At 37.4% G+C, this 21869-nt stretch overlaps 1 protein-coding gene across 1 annotated transcript in view; it reads left to right on the top strand.

The window, feature by feature from the left end:
• Positions 1-218: 218 nt before the first annotated feature.
• The window catches only part of TUBGCP3 (tubulin gamma complex component 3), a 148258-nt gene continuing 126607 nt past the window's right edge, over positions 219-21869 (top strand). Inside the window, exon 1 of the mRNA XM_074299558.1 lies at positions 219-627. Within this exon, the coding sequence (XP_074155659.1) occupies positions 552-627 (76 nt within the window). The 5' untranslated portion in view covers positions 219-551. The remainder of the gene's footprint in view (positions 628-21869) is intronic.

Raw genomic sequence — 21869 nt, 5'->3', positions numbered from 1 at the left:
AAACTACATGCAGCAGAAGCCGCATGTGAGAGAGAGAAGAGCTGCCCCTCGCCTTTTATCTAATTTGTGAGGAGAAAAAGCTGAAGAGATTCCTCCGGCGGAACCTTTGCTCTGGTTGGAGGAGCCGGGGGAGGATGTATGAAGACGGGAAGGGGAGGCTTTAGTCAGTTGCACCTAAGGAGCCTGGGAGGAGGGGGCGCGGTGTGAGGGAGCTAAGCATTGTGGGGACTGCCGGTAGTTTCGGCGGGTACTGTTAAAATGGCGCCGCGCTTACGCGCTCTCCCTAGCCCTTAGGCAAGCGGCCGGCAGCGGAGGGAGCCTTAGACCTGCGTGGGTGGGCGGGGAAAAGAGGCGAGCTGGCCGGCTAGGTGTGAGAGTAAGCCGGGAGGGAAGAGCTTCCTCTGCGCGCCCGGGGAGAAGAAGGGGCAGGAGTCAGGTGAAGGAGGAGAGGGCGGGGGGGAGAGCGGTGGCGGCGGTCCACTCTCCCCCCACCCCCGCCGGCGTGCGCGTCCTCCTCTTCTCTCCCCCGCCCCCTCCAGCCCCGCGCGAGGATGGCGACTCCGGACCAGAAGTCCCCGAACGTTCTGCTGCAGAACCTGTGCTGCCGGATCCTGGGCAAGAGCGAAGGTAACGGTGCGGGAGGGGCGCGCGTGCCGGAGGGGAGGGGGCGCGCGCCCGAAGGAGGGAGGCTCCTTTCACTCCTCTCCCCCCGGGCCCCGCTGCAGAGCCCGGGGGCCGCCCAGCTGGAGCAGAGGGGCGGGCGCGCCCGCTAGCCCTGGCGGTCCCTGCCTCAGCTGCAGCCGCCGTGGGGCGGGGGCAGAGGGAGGGTCCGCGGGTGAGGGCTGAGTCACTGGGCTCTGAGCTCTCTCTGGGCCCTTCTCTCTCCGCCGGGGGTAAAGTGGAGGCGGGCGGAGCATTTATCCTCCTTTTTGAGGGTGGGGGTGAGTGGGCCACGTAAGGAGGAGGGGAGGGCTGACTCCTTGGGTTCTCTGGGAAACTTGGTGGGTGGGGTTGGAGGGGAGAGCTCCCACAGCTGCGCAGGAGTGGCGTCTACGTGACTGCCACCCGTGACCAAAACATGGTCACATTGTCGGAGAGAGCCCAAGGTTTGCCCCTAGGTAAAATTGAACGGGTTCAGTAGTGAACCTTTGGGTGAGGGACTTTATAAATGACGAGGGGATGAATTGGTAATGGAATTGTCTGGAAATTTCCCTTTATATGTGGCTGTGGCCACTGAATTAGTACCTATCACAGTCACAAACGTGAAACAAAAAACGATACAGTATTAAACAAGCCTAAAGAAAAATCTCCCTTCCCTTATTTTCTGGAAAGGTTTTGATTATAGATCCAGTGATGAAAATTGTAAGACAAAGTTAAATTTTATTATGTTCCCAGTTTAGCTACCAGGTGGAGGATTTTTTTTTTTTTTTTTTTTTTTTTTTTGCCAGAAGCAATTTATGAGACTATTTGTGTGCAGGACTTGTGATCTTGAGATCTATCATCACAGAGGGATTAACTGCCTTAATCAAATCTTAGATCCTTGAAAGTATTGAAATAAATTGTTTTTCACACTTAAAACTAATAACCCTTTAAAAAATTAACCATTTTTGTTGATCTTTTCAAAATGTAGCACTAGTATCCCTCCTTAAAAGAAATATACTAAACAAAATAAAACTTTTTCCTAGAGTCTTAAATCATCATTATGATAATTAGTGCAGTATTCTTTGGGGCTATGGAAGGATGCTGGGCCCATTGCCCCTAACAATAAACCTGAACCTTTACGGCAGGGGTTCTCAAACTACGGCCCTCGGGCCAGATGCGGCCAGCCGGGTTATGGCAAATGGGCTGAAGGGCTGAGAACAGAGTGTGAGCTTTGGTTTTTTCTATAGCCCGGCCCTCCCACAGTCTGAGGGACTGTGAACCGGCCCTCTATTTAAAAAGTTTGAGGACCACTGCTTTATGGGTTTCAAAATCACTTTACATAATTGCTTCATTTAAGCTCATACTTTTTTTGAGGTAAGTTATGCAGATATTATTAACAGTCCCATTTTTCAAATGAAGGAACAGTTTTTTTTTTTTAAATTTCTATTTTTTATTTTTTTTTTTGAGGCTGGGGTTAAGTGGCTTGCCCAGAGCCACACAGCTAGGAAGTGGAACAGTTTTACTAATTTTAAGGAATTTGTTCTCATGCAGTAAATGGTTTAGTTGAAATTCATATCTAGATCTTAAAAACTTCAACTCTAACACTTTATTGGGTTTTTCTGCACAAACTGAAATTTCCATAGTGTTTTTTGCTTCCTTTTTTATCATCATTGTCCACTTTTCACTATTTTCAGTATGTACCTTTCTCCTAATTTCTACTAATTAGGATTTCTGCTGATTTATTACTTGTTAACCTAATTTATTGCTTTTAATCTATGGTCTGACAAAATTAGCTAAATTTGTTAGAAATGTTTTAATTTGGAATAAATAGGCCCTGAATAAGAGCCTTGGAGGCTCAGATATGAACCATAGATAAGGTTTGTCTTTTAATTTTGTTGCTTAGAGACCATTTTTGGCTTACTCAGGTTTTTTGCTGTGAGGTTAAGTGAGGTGATATGCTTACATCTTAATTTATGTTTCTATATGCTGATAATTTAAAATAGTATTTGTTGTTCCATTCTACAGAAGAAGGAAAAATAGAAATGATAAGTTGTAACATTTTGTTTAAAATATTCACAGGATCATATATTTAAAAGCTAAAATGACCCTAGAAATTGAGTCCAACCCCTTGACTTTACAAATAGAGACAGAGTTGAAGGGAATTGCAGAGATGTGACAGGGCTCACATCACAAGTGGCTGAACTGACATAGGAAACCAGGGCCTCTCTAGATCCAATTCCATTGCACCATACTGCTTCTGGTGGTATATATTTCGTAGCATTTTTAGATATAATTTATTTAAATCCTGGTTAAAATGTTTATCTAGTTAGACTTTTTGAGTGTAACAAATACTTGATATTATCTTTTTTATAACAGTGCCTTTTTGAGGATCTGCTTTTGATGGAATAACAAAGAGCTTCTAACTTTTTTTCTGAAGTATATTTTTAAACTACTTTGGCACACCTATGAACTTTCTGGGATATGTGTGACATACAGGGATAAAGTCAACCTGTAATATTTTCTGTTATCTAGCAATTCATATATGTATGTGTATACATATGTATGTATAAATATATGTGTTTAAATATACATATATGGTGGTATCTCCCAACACTTTTTATTTTGTGACTTTGTATAGTTCAGTTTATGCAGTGTGTAAATTACTATGCTTTAGTGTTGCAGGTACAAAAAAGTGTAAGATGCACTTCCTCTCCTCAGGTAGTCTAGCTAGATAAAGCATAAATACATGAGTAAGAGTTTATTTTAAAAGAAAGCTTGTGATTAATTTCCTAAGTAATACATAGACTGGGCTGAATACAAATTGGGCTGAAATGGATTAGGAAGCCTTCATGGGAAATGGAAGGTCTTATGAAATTGATCTTATTTTGAAACATGGAATATGATTGAATAAGATGGAAAATAACTTACAATTGGGAGAAATAATATGAATGAAGGTTTGGAGGTGAAAAAGCTCAAGACATGCTGGGAAACAATAGATTAGTTACAATGGAAGGTTTGGGAAAATGAAGAATTGGTATTATGAATAGAAAGGTGGTTTGGGGGACAGATTTTAGAGAGCCTCAAACTCTCTAGACTAAGGAGCTTTGTAGACACTATAGACATATATACATGTTTTTGTGTACCTTCACATAGTAAATCTTGCACTATATATGGAATTGTGCTTGAGTTCTAGATAGCCCTGTTTTTCAAAGAATAAATGATAGCCTTTAAAATGCCAGAAACCTTAAATATTTAACATCCTAAATGAAAATCTTTGAAAAATATTTTCTTCCATTAAGCAGAGTATGCAATTTTAACTTTTTAATTATTATTTAAAGACATAATAAATATGAGTTTTTATGATATGGTATATCCAAATAGTACTGAAAAGGTACTAAGGCTTTGGAGCCTAGTCTCTTGAAACATTCCTATCCCTTTCTTTGGGTCATTTGCCTCTTTCTTTTAGAGGAAGACTCAAACAAGTGTCTAACATTTTCAATCTCTTCCATAGTGAAATGTAGTCTGAAAAATTAATTAATAGAATGATGAAAGTTCTCTTCTTATTTTCTTCTAGAAAATGTAATTATTATTATTATGATTTGATTTATCAGCATCATTCAGAATAATCACTTATGATTTGGCTTTTGTGGTACTGCTTTCTCCACCATCTCAATTTCTTTTCTTTTTTTTCCACCTCAATTTCTTTTGCAGGATCATCATCTATTTTCTATCCACCGATGGATATCCCTCAGGGCTTTTGGGCTTTTTATTCCATTGGCGAGTTCATTAGGCTATATGAGTATAAATATTATCTCATCTGAAGATGATTCCCAAATCTATAATCTAGTCCAAATCTCTTTCCCAAACTCTTAGCACTGCCAGTGTTTTTTTTTTTTTTTTTTTTTTTTTTTTTTTTTTTAAGCACCAAACCATTGACATCTTAAACTTATCATGTCCAAAAAGAACATCTTCTTTTGCTCTCACTTATCCTGCAATTCAATCCATTCTCTCTAGCTTCCCTTTTTTTGGGACACCATCATTCTTTTCTTTGTACAGATTTACTACCTTGGAATCATCCTTGATAGCTTTCTCCCTTTTGTTTCTCAGTAACCAATCCCTTATCAAGTCTTTTTGATTCTATCTCTTAAGATCTTTGAATCCCTCCTCCTCTCTCCATTTACTATCTTCACCCACTATTCCAGATGATCTTCTCCATTTTCCACATAACTGCCAAATTATTCTTAGCATACAGATCAGACTATGCCACCTTCATGCTCAAAAAGTATCTAGTGCAACTTGTAACCTCTAGGATAAAGAACCAATTCCATAGTCAGTTATTTAAAGCTTTCTACAAGTAAGCTATCTTCCACCCTTTCCATCTTACTTCATATGAATTCTTGAGCTGTTTGTCACATATATCCCAGAAAGTTGATAGGTATGCCAAAGTAGTTTAAAAATATACTTTAAAAAGAAGTTAGAAGCTCTTTGTTATTCCATCAAAAGCAGATCCTCACAAAGGGCTCTGTTGTGAAAAAGATATCAAGTATTTGTTACATACCACTCAAAAAAATCTAACTAGATAAACATTTTGACCAGGATTTAAATAAATTGTATCTAAAAATGCTACTAAATATATACCACCAGAGGCAGTGTGGTACAATGGAATTGGATCTAGAGAGGCCCTGGTTTCCTATGTCAGTTCTGCCACTTGTGATGTGAGCCATCTCTGCAATTCCCCCGGCTTACTAAGTATTCCCTGAAGTTGGTATTTGGACACCTGCTTGAAATCTCATCTCTGAGAATTTCTTTCTTCAAAGCTCAGCCAGATGCCATCTATGAGAAATTTTCTGGTTCTCCTCTCTCATTTCTTAGGTTCTCTTTGTTTTTCCTTATCTTGTATTTATTCATTTGCGTACTTGTTTTTATATTCCCAGTATTATGTAAGCTCCTTGAGGTCAAAGGCTATTTTGATTTTTCCCTTTTATTCTCAACTCAAATCTGCCTTATTCACCATAGGTGCTTAATAAATGTTTGTTGAGTTGAACTGAAATAATCTGTGCTTCAGTATGTTTTTGTGAGCTAATTCCAAAGCCCACAAATCTTTGTTTGCAATTAGAAAATGATAGCATTTCTGAAACAAAGCACCATAATTTTTCCAAGTCCTCTTTATTATTTGCCTTTGGATATAGTTACTAGTACAAACAACATTAAAAATAGAATCGCTTATGCAGTAACAAATTTGATAGGACTGTACAATAGATCATTTTTCTTATGAAATCTCTTCTGTTATATTTATGTACTTGATAATACCCTTGTTCATTGATTGAATCAATGAAGTAATGTTGGCAAACAGGAAGATGATAAAAGTATGCTTTGATTTCTAAGGAAAGCTCTTTAATTGTTTAGCAAATAGATAGGCTGTTTTGTTTTCAATAGCTTCTGTATAGTAAGTATAGCTTCAATAGGCTCTGAAGTACACAATGGCCATAAAGTAGCTCTTTAGCACTGGAGGTGCAGTTCAGCCAATTTACATTTCAGTATCCCAGAAGAGCCTAAATATGCCTATCATGTTGACTGCATATGTCTTAGCTCATTTTATTCTTATGTTGACATTGTGAAACTAGGCAAGGAAACTTATGATATTTTTATTTATAGTTAAGCTTAGTTTTTCTAACTCCTTTACATTATTGTTTCACCAGAACAAACAGCCTATCTTTTGGGAAGATGTAGAGCAGAGATTCTCAAATTACGGCCTGCTGGCCAGATGTTGCCCACTGAGGATGTTTATGCGGCCTGCTGGGTTATGGCAAATAGGCAGAGGAGTGGAGACAGAGTGTGAGGCTTTGTTTTTACTGTAGTCCGGCCCTCCAACAATCCGAGGGACAGTGAACTGGCCCCCTATTTAAAAAGTTTGAGGGTCACCAATGTAGAGTCACAGTGACTTTACTGGTTATTTGGGAGAAGGCGTTCAGAGGAGACAGAACTCTGTAGTGATAAGATAAAGAGAACATTCTGTATCTATTGGTGGTAATTCATTCAACAAGTAAATGATATGCAAAATGATATCACCAGTATCTAGTGTGGTGCTTTATACATAGTAGGTTCTTAATAAATACTTTTTGAATGGATGAATGAATGATTGGTATACTAGGTTCTCTGTTAGGCAATGTTTAGAATATGGCTTGAGAAAGCAAGTAGGTTGAAATGTTGTGAATAGAGAAGTTGGGCATTGAGACTAAAACACTCAATATTTTCAGTAACTGTTGAATAAGGGAATAATGTAGCTGATGCAGTAAATGATGTGGTTGTAGGCACCAAATGAGAGTACCAACTTTTGGGATTTGGTCATGTGAAGAATTCATGATGGCCATTCTCTTTGGTGCAGAAGAAGTTAAAGACAAAATGAATGGATACAATAGGTACCAGGAATGGTAAATATGAAATATAGTGGGAGAGCATATAGTTAGCAAGAAAAAGTTTTCTTGATTAATGATGAAAAAACAAGTTCCTTAATGGAACTCACAATTACCCAAGAGAAAGGCAATACCTCATGAATTTGGGGCACACCCTTAACTGCTAGGTTAAATCCTAATGCTGAACCAAAGAGGACCCTGTAAGTTTCTCATGAGAACCTGAACTTAGCTTTACACACTAGATCAAAGTGACAAGGATGACCATAGAGTGACCTTGACTTTCTGTTCTTCTGCTTACTTAAGCATCACACCTGTGAGGTGCTTCTAATAGATAAATTAATTTTTATTCTCTGAAAATACTGACTCTGGAAGGTCCCCTTAAGCCCATTCCCATCATTGCATGAAACTGGTTATTGCTTTAGGCTGTGAGAAATATAATGTTTTGTATAACATCTGCCTGATGATCTAACTGATAAGGATGAACTCTGAAACTATGTCCCCTTTAATCTGTAAAAAAAAGGGAGGTTCGGAGTCTCAGGCCCTCTTCTGGGAAAGCATATCTTCCCAGACAAGTTAAGTGGCTTCATTCAATTGGAGATCTTGGTCAAATTACCCTCCATTGATCTTTTGAGGGTGGCCTGGATCCCCTTCAGGAAATTCCCAAGACTCTGGGGGAAAGCCTTCAAAAAGATTTTATTCATTTGGATATGTGGGCCTGATATTCCTATTGAGTGGCTTGAAATTCCCAAGATAAGTACTCTTTTCAACTGGAAATCTATACTTGGGGGCATTGACAGACATTGAAAGAATCTCAGCCCTAGCCCCAGACTACCAATAATAGATAACTCTGAACCCCACATCTTTGCAGAAGTCCAAAGCAGGATTATGCCTTGCCAAGGAACCTCTCTTCTTGGCACAGCTGCCTGCCAGGACTCTTGCCCGCTGTGAACATACCCTCTTCTCAGTGATAACTTTTGTTATTTCTCTGACAGGACCTTGCCACTGAGGAGTCTGTCTTCCTAGCAAAGCTGCTTCTCAGGGCCAATAAAAATCCCTTTTGGGATTCAGACTTTTTGGATTTGCAAATTCTTTCACATGTGATCCCCAGAGGGGATTCCCCATCTCAATTCTCACACCTCTTCACTAGACCCTCATAACTGCATTCCTTTTACTTCTGTATCATCTCCTTACTTTCCTATATAAATGCTGTGCCGCAGTCACTCTATACTGAATGCTTTGGATGATAGTACCATCGGTCAGCTAGCTTATTAAACTCTCCACATTAAAAGATGAAAAAAACAATCTCTTGTCTTGCTTCAGTTTCTCTGGCATTACACTAAAAGGGATTTAGCACCCTAAGCGAGTTAACTAGCTCTAAGAAGGGGACAGACAGGGGCAGCTAGATGATGCATCGGATAGAGTGCTGGCCCTGAATTCCAGGAGGGCCTGAGTTCAAATTTAGCCACATTTCCCACTTCCCAGCTATGTGACCCTGGGTTTAAGGCATGGTTGGGGTGTTGAGAAAACAGACACTATGAAGCATGGTGGGGGGAATAGGAGGAGAGATACCATGTGGCAAGGGGGAGGGATGAAGGGAAAGACACCATGAGGTAGAGCCAGATTTTATAGGGGAAGTTTAATCTCATGGACTTCTTGGATGGCCACAGCAAGGTAGAGCCACTTACAGAGGGGAGGAGAACTTCCACAGATGATGGGCCTCAGATATTTAACTTGGATTTGTTTGTTGGATATTGCAAGATGGGGCATTAATGTTAAATTGATAACCCATCAGAGCCTTTGCTTGTTTGCCTCAGGGCAATCAGTATTTCAATCTTTATCAGTGGCACCAGCCATCTAGGATCTCATCAGGAATACAGAGTACATTTATTTAATATTGACCATATTAATTTATCATTTGACACTGTGGGATATCAATTAGTCCTTGAAAGTTAAAAGATTTAGTGGTTTTAAATCCTATTTTGATATTATGACTTCAGCAATACCAGGCAGGGATTTGATATGGTAATAACCTGGCTACACTAGACTAACAAACTGGATTGAATTGAGAAAGTGAATTAGGCAATCTTCTCAATTTATCTTGATATTTTTTTGATGAGATAGCTTGAAACTCATGTAATGGCCTTCTTTCCAACCCCCTGCTTTTTTTTCCCCCTTGAATCTTTTTCTAATTTTTATGACCTAGTCTCCTTTTCCCATTCCAGTGCTTGTGTTGTCACCTGGCATCCCAAAATTACCTATTCTACACAGGTCTGTCCTTTTCTCTCTTCCAAAATTTGTCATCATTTTTTCCTCTTTTGGCCTTTCTGTTTACTCCATCCCTTCTCTAGATGTATAACTAGCAGAACATTATTACTAAAGAGTGAATGACACTGGTCTTTAAGCCATTATGAAAGACAGTGAATCTCTAGAGCAGTGTTTGTGGGAAATATTAATCTATTTCCTTATTTGATGGTCAGTTAGTGAACAGAATATATTCCAAGTAGCATGCTCTGTTGTCAGAAATTTAATTATCAGAGATAGAAATAAAGTGGAAGAGGCATAAAGATGTCTTTAAGAACATTTTAAAAATAATTACATGACAAAAAAGCATAAATATTAAATACTACAATCGAATTAGAAGAAAGGTGGCATAATATATAGAATGCTAACCACAGAGTTGGAGTACCTGAGTTCACACATCTTATCTGTTTGTTGTTGTATACTTTTAATAGGACTCGGGACAAATTGCTTGACCTTTCCTAGGTATAATCTCTTAAAACAGTAATTTATAGTCAAATTGTTCATCTATAGATGAGATATAAAGTTTCCACATTGAAAATTTCCTTTATTGACTTAATCACAGGGCTAGTACAACCCCTCCCCCAGCCCAATACAGGAAATGTGAAAAATGTATTTCATACAAATATGAATTTTAATGTTTAGCATTGTTTTAAAATAATTATTCATTTAAATATAATTCAGCTGTATGTAGGCTGTTGCTCTACATTATCAAGGATGCCAGAAGTTGCATGGAGAAGCAGGATGATGTCCACTGAGACTTTTTTCCCTTTCTCTTTTTACTCTTCTAGTAAATCCACCTCCTTGGGTGGGATTTGAAGGAAATAGGTCACAGCCCTGTGCTTGTTGAAAGAGGCAGAGGGATTAGCAGACAGAGGAAGGAATGTTCTTTTGTTTCCTCAAGGTTTACAACATAAAATTCTCTGCGCTGTCAGGAATGTTGTATTGATTTGTATTATATTGACCATGGTTATGTTTAGTTGATGTCCCTTGATTTTCATGATGCCAAAAATTTTAAGCAGTATGGTTTTTCTTTAATGTCACAAAACTTTTTGCGTAGTCCAAAATTTAGCTATTTTTTCTTAAATAAACCAATTGAAATGGTAAATTTTTTGTCCTTAAGCTTTAGAAATTCCTGTAAAAGTTGTGGTGATTTGGGGACTGAGTTAGGCACTTATGATCTTATAAAAAACTACAACTGAATAAGAAAAAAAAAGCTAAGTGAGTAAGGAAACAAAATTTAGAAGCAAGGATATCAAAGATAGAGATTAGAGAGCTGGTTGGAAAGCATAAGCAAGGTCATCTAGATGGTGGGGAACTTGGAGCAAAGATAACAAGCTCATAGTTGAATCACTAATAATGGATTTTAAGATTGCTCTGCTGTTAATGGTTTCATTAGAAACGGCACTTTTAGATTCAAATATATCTACATCTACTAGTGCCTCTGAAGTAACCTACAAGTTGTAGATTGCTGTCATTATTACTGTTGGGACATTTTTGAAATTGCTTTCTTAAAGCTACTATACTTAATTTCTAAGAGTTGGATTACTCATCTTTTAATGCTACTTTTATAGGTTGCTTAGCATGCTTTTTATTTCATGAAGTTCATAATGTCTTTAGTCAGGCACTATGCAAGTCCTTATCATACAAGGAACTTATGCTCTACTGGGAGAAGATAACACATGAAAAGGGAGCAGTGATAGTTTTGATTAAGGTGTTTAGGGGGAAGACTACTAAGAAAAGAATTTAAAGAGTGAAGAGTGGATCTAGAAATGAAGTAAGCATAATCTGTGTGCCTCATGAAATGATAGTCAGCACAAGGATTTATCATCATCAATCAGAGGACCTCAGGGTATAGGCATACTTTTGAATGAGAAGACTACAAAGGAGAGAAGTCTGGAGAGTGGAAACTAGGAGCTGATGAGTCACATGAGTTTTCTTAATCCTACTTATTCATAATTTTTCTCATTACTAAGAGCTCAGTTCAAAATGTGAAATATTTAAGTCATTACTCATGTTAGTGTAATTACTACATACATTTTAGTCACTTGTGTTTTAATGAAATTATTTTTAGACAGAGATTTTGCTTTTGTCTTCATATTTATTTTATAGGTTTTTTTAATGTCAGTATATTTATGAGTCTTTTTCATTTTCTTCAGAAGTTTTCACTTAGCATATCTTTTTTTTTTTTTTTTTACTTTGTAGGCACTTAGTAGTTGCTTATTGATTTAAAAAAATTCCAAAACAAAACCAATACATATTTCTTTGATATTCTTTCTTTTTTTTAATTTTTTAAAAAAGGAGGTTAAAATCTGGAACACAAGGTTTTGTAAGGGTCAGTGTTGAAAAATTATCCATACCCATACTTTTAATTTACGAAACATGTATAGCTAATTTTTCTTTTTTAAAAAAATATGTGTTAAAATATATGTTAAATCCAATATATGTATACATATTTATACAGTTATCTTGCTGCACAAGAAGATTCAGATCAAGAAGGAAGAAAAAAAACTGAGAAAGAAAATAAAATGCAAGCAAACAACAAGAAAGAGAGTGAGAAAGCTATGTTGTGGCCCACACTCAGTTCCCACAGTTCTATCTCTGAATGTAGATGGCTCTCTTCATCCCTGAACAAGTAGCACTGGTTTGAATCCTCTCACTGTTGAAGAGAGCCACGATCATCAGAATTGATCATTATATAGTCTTGTTGCCATGTATAATGATCTCCTTGTCATTGGTCATCATTGGTGGCCCTCCCATGAAGCAAGGCTCGGATTCGGATTTGTTGGGCACCGGGGACGCCTGGCTGTCTCATCTTCTTAGAGAAGGTTACGTTATAGAATTGGAAAGTTTTCGGGCTTGTGGCAGCTTCCTTCCCCCATCCCTAGAGATTCTCCTTTAAGCTGACTCTTACTTCAGAGACACTGGGCTTGAGAAAAATACCTCAATCTCAAATCTAAACTCTGAATAGATTAGCTGAATTCCAATCTCTCTCTCCACCCACCAACTCTCTGGACAAGTCCATTTTTAAAAGTAAAACTTGAACCCTCAAGCAAAAAGTGGCTAGTACTAGCATACCCAACACACTTGTCTCTTTCAAAGCTAAAAACTCCCAGACTAATGAATTCATTCATGGAAAAAAGAGAAACTATCTTTGCTCTCTAAGGGTTTGCACTCTAAATTGGGAGATTCAGTATAAGCAAAAGATCAATTGCAGAGTTGTTGAAGAGACTGTTCCTAAGGGTTTATTTTCAGGATTGGTGATAAAGCTCTGGCTTCCTTAAGTTGTATCTGTAGATTAGGTAACAGTATTCAGGGATTTGAATGCTGTATTTGCGGGGCAGAGATGATGTCTTCCAACTCATTGAAAGGAGTAGAATTTATTATCTTCAATTTCATTCATTAAATATTAAGAATTAAGAAGCCTGCACATGGACGTATGTGAGGCTCAAGATGGAAAGCACCTGTCATTACTTTTCCTATGCTTTTCTTTTTCTGTCCACTTAATTTTGTTATACTTATAATTCTATCTTGAGCTGGGTTCCAAGATCCTCAAATTTCCATGGTGGGCTCTTGACTCTCAAATTGGCCACACTTTTTTTGACACAGTCTCCCCAATGCGACTGCCCTTTATTTCTGTGGCTTTTTGGAGGAAGGAGAAGAAGCTATGAAGAAAATAATTGATAAAAATAATACTTTAAATAATATATAATATTATATATTATATATAATATATAAATATTGTAAATATATAATATATAATAATATTAAAATAGATTTAAAAAACTATAAAATACCATTTCGATATCATGTTGTTTTTCTTTAATCATTTCTCTTTGTAAAGTCTGTAAAAGCTTTTCAAATTTAATCGCAAGTCCTAATGCTATTAAAATTTAGATTATTTTCTTGAACCCAAATATTGGAAACATAGATGAAGCAAGAGTTTTAAATGTAATTTCTTTTTAGAAGTAAATATAGTTAATTTAAGAAATCAGCAAAAATCCTTCTTTCCCTCTTCCTCTAATTTTGTCTCAGATGAGATAGAAAGAAAACAAAACCCTTATTACAAACATGTACAAGTCAAGCAAAACAAATCTCATTAGCTATGTCCATTTTGTCATCTGGTTTTAGGAGGTGTGGGTAGTTTTTTTTTTTTTTTAAGATTTTTCAAGATCTTATGCCTATGATCTTTTTTTCTTTTTTCTTTTTGTCATGGCATTTCCGTAGTCCAAATGATGAGAGTTAGGTAAGGGGTACCTAGATGAAATTAGGGTTAATTGAGGTCTAGTGGCAGGTTCGGGGTATAGGGAGTCAAATAGAGCTCTCCTGCAACCCCTTTGGATTTGGCTCAAGGATACAGAGTTAAATAAGGTCTAGTAGCGGTGTGAGAGTCCCCTGTAAAGGAATTTACAGACCCGAAAACCTAGATTAATAAAAGAGGTTTATTTGGGGTTTGGAAGTAAGGGTAAAGGTAGAAAGACTCTAGGGCCAGGCTGGCCCTGGGTGGACAGGAACCCTGACATGGTTGGCCATAAGGATGCCATGTTTGGGGCTCCTGCAAAGAGTGGACTCCAGTTTCCTTCTTTTATAATGGGGGGGCTTTTGGTGAAGGAGCCCGTGAGTGGAGTCCCATATTGGCTCCTGGTGGGTTTCTGCCAGGGTTAGAATTGAATAGAATTCAATGGGTTTTTAGATAAGGAACTGTTTGTGCTGGGGGTGGGGGTTGGGAAAACCTGAGCAGATCATTAGAGTGGGGACTGGGATAGCCCAAGTTAGCTCAGATCCAGTGGGGGCTGGGAAAGCCTGGATAGCTCCCATTGGGATTCATGGGGGCTGGGAATTAGAAAGGAATCTTTAACCCATATCACAATGACTTCAAAATGTCTTCTCTTTAGTGTGTTTACTAGGTCAGTTATTTCTGCCCCGAAATGTCTTAAATTTTTTCAGTCTTTTATTTCTTGTCTCATGGAGTTGTGTGGGACAGTAATGACCATAAAAACAGAGACTCTCAGAGTAAGAAAAAACACGAAGAGGTTTATTATTATCTGGTGAGAAAGGCCATCTCCCATCTGACAAGATGTTTGTTAGTAAAAGGAGTACAGAGCATAAATTGCAAAACACAAGATAAAATAGAACAGAAACCCATTTTTTCCTCCCCCCCCCTTGACCTTTTCTTCCATTGTTTGGAAATCTATCCCAGAAACAAAAGGATAAATTGTTTTTAGAAGAAGTACTTAATGTTAAGTAAGATTTGGTGGGAAATGGGAGGGGAATGTTCATTCAAGACAAATACAGCTTTTTAGTTGTAACTCAACTTGTTACTGCAAGTCTCAAATCATAAGTAGGGCATAATTTAAGGCCATATGCCGATGAGAGGGTCTTCACTCAGTTAATACCACACAATCTTTCCTCTTTATAATAGTTTGAAGATCTCACACCATTCTTGGATATATTTCCTCAACCATCTTGTTCTCAGTCTCCAATTCTTCTGGACCTAGTTTGTCCTTTTTCTGTATTGGGATCAATGTTTGTCTAATTAGACTTTTCTCTCCTTGTTGCTTAGTTTTTCTTTTGTGGAAATCCCAGTCATGTCCCTGAGATTAAATTTTCCCTATAAAACCTACTTTTGGGCAATCATCTATGGCTGCATCCTCCTCTCGGTCAGCCTACCACAGCATCCTGCCTTGTAGTTTCTTTTCCCTTCTCCCATGCATCTCTCCTAACTCCACTATGCTTTTCCCTACCCTACTTCTCCCTACAGCTAACTCTTTTAGGGGGCTAAACCCCGTTCAGGATTTAGCCTGCCAGCTAAGGGTATAACCCAACCCCATGGTGTATTCCCTTTCTCTTGAGAAATTGTGAGTTCCACCAAGAAACTTATAAAAGCCCTTTCCTTGCTAACTTTATGCTCTCTCAGATCTATAACAAATGCAATACCTGTGTCATCTTGTTAGTAATTATTTATTGAAATTTGCTATAAGAAGAAAAAGCAGGTACATGATTAAAAACTGGTCCTTCAGGCCTCAGTCTATAAGCACATACATGAAAGGATAAAGTATCCTTAACTTAGTTTAATGATTCTAACTTATAGCCAGACTCAGGAGTAATCAGGCAGGTTTTTATTCAAAGGAACACCACTGGGAAACTGAGTCAGAAGGATCGTACCTTAAGTGGTGCCCAAAGTTGTCCTCCCAATTCTTGCCCAAATATTAAGTTCCATTTGTAACAATTCAAGATCAAATTCCTCTGAGTAGCTTGGGTCATATTCCTTTCAGATGATGGATTACTGACTTGATGATCCATCAGAAAATCATATCTGAATTCAAAACTTCAAATAATATCAACTACAGGCCCAAGAGACTTTTATCTCAGATAGCAAGTCTCATTAATCAAAGCTTCAGGTGAATTTAGCTCTTTAAGAATCTCATATCCTAAATAAGTATTGACTATACCTTACTTATTGATAACAATAAGAGATTCATCATTTTACTTTAAGATGCTCAATAACCAATCTATATCAAAATATGTTCAGATATTAATCATATTCAAAGGGACAAAGACATAGACCACTGTTCTTAGAATCTCCCTAAACAATGGGAACAGCTTTAAAATGACTCAATACAATTAACTAAAACTCACATAAGATCTAGAATATACCAATTTTATATTAAAGAACCCTATCAGAATTAACAATAATTTCTTTGTCCTAAAAATGTTAATTCAACTTCCTTCAATCAAGGAATCCCTATAAACTTTTCTGGAAATATAAATAATAGTTACAACAACAATAGTTAAAATTCCCCTAAGCACAATTCCTCCCCTCCCACTGAAACATTCCTAATTGCAAAATTAATTTTAGAGGTTACAAATTGTCCTTAATAATCCATTTTTTAGGTTCATCCGCAGTTCCTTTAAATCTGGTGTTTTCAGCCTGCAGACTGCATCTCAGTCATCTGTAGGGTCTGGTAGGACCTTTTCACTGCTTCTTCCAAGACTCCTGGCACTGCAAACTCCAAAGGTGTTGTCTGGGTTAGTAATCCTTGCTTCTTAGGAACTAAAAAGGAATGAGGACATTGCCAGTATATAATTTCTTTAAAACTTATCCTTTGTTTCAGAAGAGGGTCTTGCCTTTTTAATTTTTTTTCTCCTAAATAAAAGTAAACCAAACAGCATCTTGTATGGGGAAAGTACTAGATCACTTCTGGAAATAGTCCTAATTCTTTTAACAAAACCTAGGCAAACATTTGGTCCAAGGCAATTTAGTCTCTAACATCAGTTTAATAATCTGTTCCTTAAAAATTGTATACATTCTTTCCAATTTCCCAGATAAGGACACATTCCCAGGTATGTGGAATTGCCACCAATTTGCGATCCCTCCCTATTATTTCTTATAAAACCTTAAAAATAAAGTGTGCTCCCTTATCAGAATCAGTAATCTCTACCAATCCATACTTAGGTACAATTTGTTCTAATGTTATTTCACTAACCCTTCTTAAAGCAGTAGAGCTCACGGGAAAGCTTTTACCCATCCCTTTTATCTCAGTTTCCCCACTGGTATAATTTCATTAAAATCTAATCTAAATATTTTGGAGCCAGGCTCCTTCTCTCTGGAGGGACCACCTCTTCAATACCTTCTTATTTAGATTTAGACATATTTGTGTTGCAATTACACATAATCCCTATGTGACAAATTTTCTTGTTTTTACTTCTTTGTTGAAGGGAAAACGCATAAAATTCAGAATATAGGTAATATCTAAATAAGTTTGAACCAAATTTCACAAAACCACGTATCCAGCTGGGCTAGCAAAATGTTAAAACACAGCTTAAATAACTTTTTACAAATTGCCCAATATACAATTTAGCAAGCAACATAGTAGCTTAAATATATTTCATCTATTTAGGAGATGCAAACATGTGACCTCTTTAGATAAGTTACCAGAGAACCAAAATTTTTAACTTAAAATAAAATCAAATACAGATTTAAATTTCTAGTAACAATACTTCAATATTAATGCACATACTATTTCTAAAACTGTACACCAGAATAATCAACTTCAAAATTTTAGCATGTATTAGTTAATAGCAATTATCTCATACAATTTCAGAATCAGAATTCCAATTTAAACACATATACAGCTCCAAAATTTAAAGTGGTAGAAAACTGCCCTTTCAAGTCAGTTCACCAGGCTTTAAAAAAAAAAAAAAAAAAAAAAAAAAAAATTGGTGGACTTTAGGACCTTGGGGGAAGAGGGTGGAAGAAATTTTGACCCAGGTGTCTGGCTATTGGTCTATGGCTCACTTATTACCTCACCCTCCATGCCAGAAATGGGGAGGCATGTTGGGGCACCAGCACAAACTTTAGAAAAATTCAGGCCAACCAGGGACACCATCTTAGCCAGGATAGATTTCACAAACCTGAGAAACTTTGAAAATCCCAGAGAAGGCTTTTCTTTTTCCCCCCTCTGAAGTTTCTCCCAGTGGGGCACCTGCTTAAACAACAACAGGACTGTACATTTTGGTACTTCATCCCAATTCTTCCTAAAGAGCTATCTTCCCAAGGATCCTGGATAGGTTTAGAGCCAGCAACTTTCCTTTCCCCAAGGTTCACAGTATCTTAACCTCTTTTTTTTTTTTTTAATTATTTTTTATTTTATATATATATATATTTATAATATTATCCCTTGTATTCATTTTTCCAAATTATCTCCCCCTCCCTTTACTCCCTCCCCCCCGATGACAGATCTTAACCTCATTTAATGGAAAACTCATCTGATTTTATCAAAAGAAAATAAGAGAATCCTTATAGACTCGAACTGCCTAGGATTTTCCCAATGTCAAAGGGAAATTGGGAGTCTTTTACAGACTTTAACTGGCTAAATTCTACCAATCCCAATCCCAGTCACCCAGACTAACCATCTCACCAGTTGCTTGACAGAGGAAAATCCCCTTATGGATAGAGTCTCTTCCTGCCTAACCAGTTCTTGCTCATCTGGGCTGGGCACAACTTACCTGATTGATTTCAAACTTTGTCAGTTGACTTATCTCCTGGGCCAAATTAATCCTCTATCTTTGCTAACCCACTTGTCTTTTTGCTTTTTCTGTGTGTCTCTCTTTGGGAGGGTACCTGATCAGAGTGGGAGTTCCTGAGCCAAGTCCAAGGACCACCAGAGAACTCTCTGGAGAGTGCCTGGCGCCCAAGGATTCGATACAGGAAATATCCCAGAACAAGCTCCCAAACTGTGTGGGACAGTAGCAACCACAAAAACAATCAGAGACTTTCAGAATAAGAAAAAGCAAAAAGGGATTTATTACTATGTCTCGAGAAAGGGAATGTTCATTCAAGACAATTGAACACCTGCAGCTTTTTAGCTATAGCTCAACTTGTTATTACAAAAGTCTCAAGTCATAATTAGAGAAAAGTGTAAGGCCATATTCCAACGAGAGGATTTTCACTCAGTTAATCTCAGCTAATTATACAGTGTCATTGGCTTCTGTTTGGTCCATTTTAATTTTCAAGTAGTTTGGATAAGTTTTTATACCTTGTGTCAAGCTGTTAACTTTTTAATTTTTTCTTCCATGACTTTTATTTCCTTTTTACTCTTTTCCTTCCAGCACTAATTTGTAAAAAAAAAAACATTTTAAAACTTAAAAAAAATTTGCTTCATCTCTTCCAGAAACTTCATTTTTAAAAAAAAAAACTGGGTTCCATCTTAACAGTTTCTGTGTTATTGCCTTGTAGATCTTGTCTGCAGGCCGCTCTTAGAAACATCAATTCCTGTCGATGAGAAAGGATATTGCTTCATGGAGTGGATTTTTCTACTCTGTGTAGTGCATTTTTAATCTTTGTTCTACCCATGATTATTCCCTTCCTCCTTCCCCTTCATATCATGAATTCACTTCTTTAGGTTCATGTTCTCCCACTCTTCTGGTAGTCATTTGCCCCTGGGAGCTCTGATTCCCTTTTTGCTACTATTATTTCTTACATTATGTCTTTCAGTTTTTGTTTTTCTAGACCTATAGCTAATTCTCACATTCTGAGCATCCTGTCTTCAAAGACCAGTCTGTTTTGATTTTATAGACATCATGTTTTCTTTTAATATTATTGGTTTTTGCTTCTCATCTTCTTGATGATTTGCATGCCCAATCAATTATTCTGTCTTGTTTTTTAGGTATAATGAATTCCAGTTTTTACATTTAGGCCATAAATTCTGCTCTCATAGTTCTTTTCTTTTAAAGCATTCAGGGACATCCTGCTGTGGTTCTGTGATCTCTGGCATCCACAAGGTCCTCTAGATCATCAAGTGTTGATTAATTTTCTTTTGATCTGCAATAAATTAATTCAGCTCATTTGGAGGCCATAATTCCTTTTCTTGTTAATGTTTCCTGTTTGTTTATGTGCTTCTGTTAAAGATATTTAATTAAATTTCTTTCCTCTTGGGATCTTTGGTAATTTGAGACGTTTTTTCCCCTCTCTCATATTCTTTATTTCTCACTTTCTCTTTGATGGTAGTTTCCTTAGGTACTAGATCTTAAAGCCACTCAGATTACACCTAGGTCTTAATCTTCTCCCCAAGTGACTTCCAGGGGGCCCAAACTGGCCCTACTCATATGCCAGTGTCTTTTCCTTAGGTTTAGTGGAATGCCACTAATAGCCTCACAGAGATATATCATCCTGTTCTGTTAAGGGCCAGAACTCTGAACTTGAAACAAGGATTCTTACAAGCTACTTACTAAATGGAATTGATAAGACAATGGCTATCTAGTTTAGCATGGTGCTTAAGTTCAGTATGATTGATTTAATCTTACAACAAATAATGGTTTCCTAGTGATATAATGATTGGTTTATACTCAGTGTAGAGTATATAAGCTGGGAACCTCAGCCACATTCATTCAGAGAGCAAAGAAGACAGGTGGGAGCTCAAGCTCTCAGAACCAAGGAAAGAGATTCATTTCCACCTTCAGTCAGCCTCTTGGTGGCTCTTCTGGGGGACTGAGAGGCTTAGAGAAAGAGCTAGGGAAGACAGGCAGACTGGAGGTTGAAGCACAAGCCCTTGGATTCAGATTCATTCATCCCATCTCATACCCTGTGGTAGGAGGCTCTCCTCCTTAGCTTCTCCATTGAAACCAAGATTCTGGAAGATCTCTAAGAAAGCTAGCTGAAGCCCTAGGCAAGAAGATAAGATTTTGAAGGAGACAATAAAGAATTTAGACTTTAACACCTGGCTATCCTTGTCATTACTCTATTGAAAAGAAGGCTGCCCCCGAGACCCCCAGAAAACCAAACCCACCAAGAACATTACACTATTCCATTTGTTTCTATTCCTTACCTCTCTGATTCAATCCTTTTTATTTCACAGAATGCTACTGTGCTGCTGACCAGAGCAAACTTCTGCCTTGGTTTTCCATGGCACTGGGAGAAGTGGGAGAATAGAGTTGAGTTCTTTTGGGGTGGAAAGCCCTGATGCTGTAACATGGCAGGGAGACAAATGATGATAATAGAGAAGTTAGGGATTTGTCTTCTTTTTTGTGAGTTTGTTGAACTGTTACTGTTTTTAGAATTTTTGATATTGTAGATGATAGAAACAGGTAACATGTTTTATTGCTTATGACTTTTTAACTGTGCAAATTACAGAGATTGTGCATTTCAGAGAAAATAGTCCTCCCTCATTTTGATTATGTGATCTAGAAGTCTAGGTTAGCTTTGTATTTAGACTTCTAGACTCATATTTGTCCCTAATCTAATCTGGCATGGTTACTTCAGTTGAACTGAGACATATTAAAGACTACTTTTAAAAAGGCCAAGAACTCCCACTGCATCTAGGATCATCGTCAATTTTCCTTATCTACATCTGGCCACTGGACCCAAATAACTGCTTTTGGTCTGTCTGTCCTCATTTAAGTTAATTTCACTTGCATGTCATGGTATCATCTTCCTGATGTCATGGTCTACTTTGAGAATGAAGGACAAATAACTACAACACCATATTGATTTTCTTAAGAGTAGCAAGTTGTATCATGTAACACTGTTGCCCCAGTGGTTTGCTTTTACAAACTATTGTCATTTAAAGATCTTAATCTGGTCCCTTTTTGTCTTTCTACTCTTTCATATTACTGCCTTTTATACATTCTATAATTTAGTTAATTTAAGAGTTTTTGAAGGATAATTTTGCCTATTTGATCCTTGCCTCATAATCCTGTGCTGTCTTTTGGGTCTAATCTTGGATTTAAAATATAATTCCACTGTAACCACTGTATCTAAATGTAAGCCAAACCTATTTACATATCATAATGGGACTCAAAAATAAGAAGTTTGGCTAATGCTTATTCAGCAGATACTAGTACTAAGCTTTTTCAGTAGAGTACATATTTCTATTTTCTAACATAGACTTAATTACCTAAAATTTTTAGGCTACTGATTTCATGATTTTTCCTTAGAAACATTAAGTCAAAACTAACTTGATAGGGGAAAATTGTATCTATTCAGGAGGCTTTTAATTTTCTTCAAATAGATTAATA

This window comes from Sminthopsis crassicaudata, chromosome 3 (assembly GCF_048593235.1).
Source record: "Sminthopsis crassicaudata isolate SCR6 chromosome 3, ASM4859323v1, whole genome shotgun sequence".
Lineage (NCBI taxonomy): Eukaryota > Metazoa > Chordata > Mammalia > Dasyuromorphia > Dasyuridae > Sminthopsis > Sminthopsis crassicaudata.
Note: the sequence above shows the minus strand (reverse complement) of the source record. Positions and strands in the feature narration are given on the sequence as shown.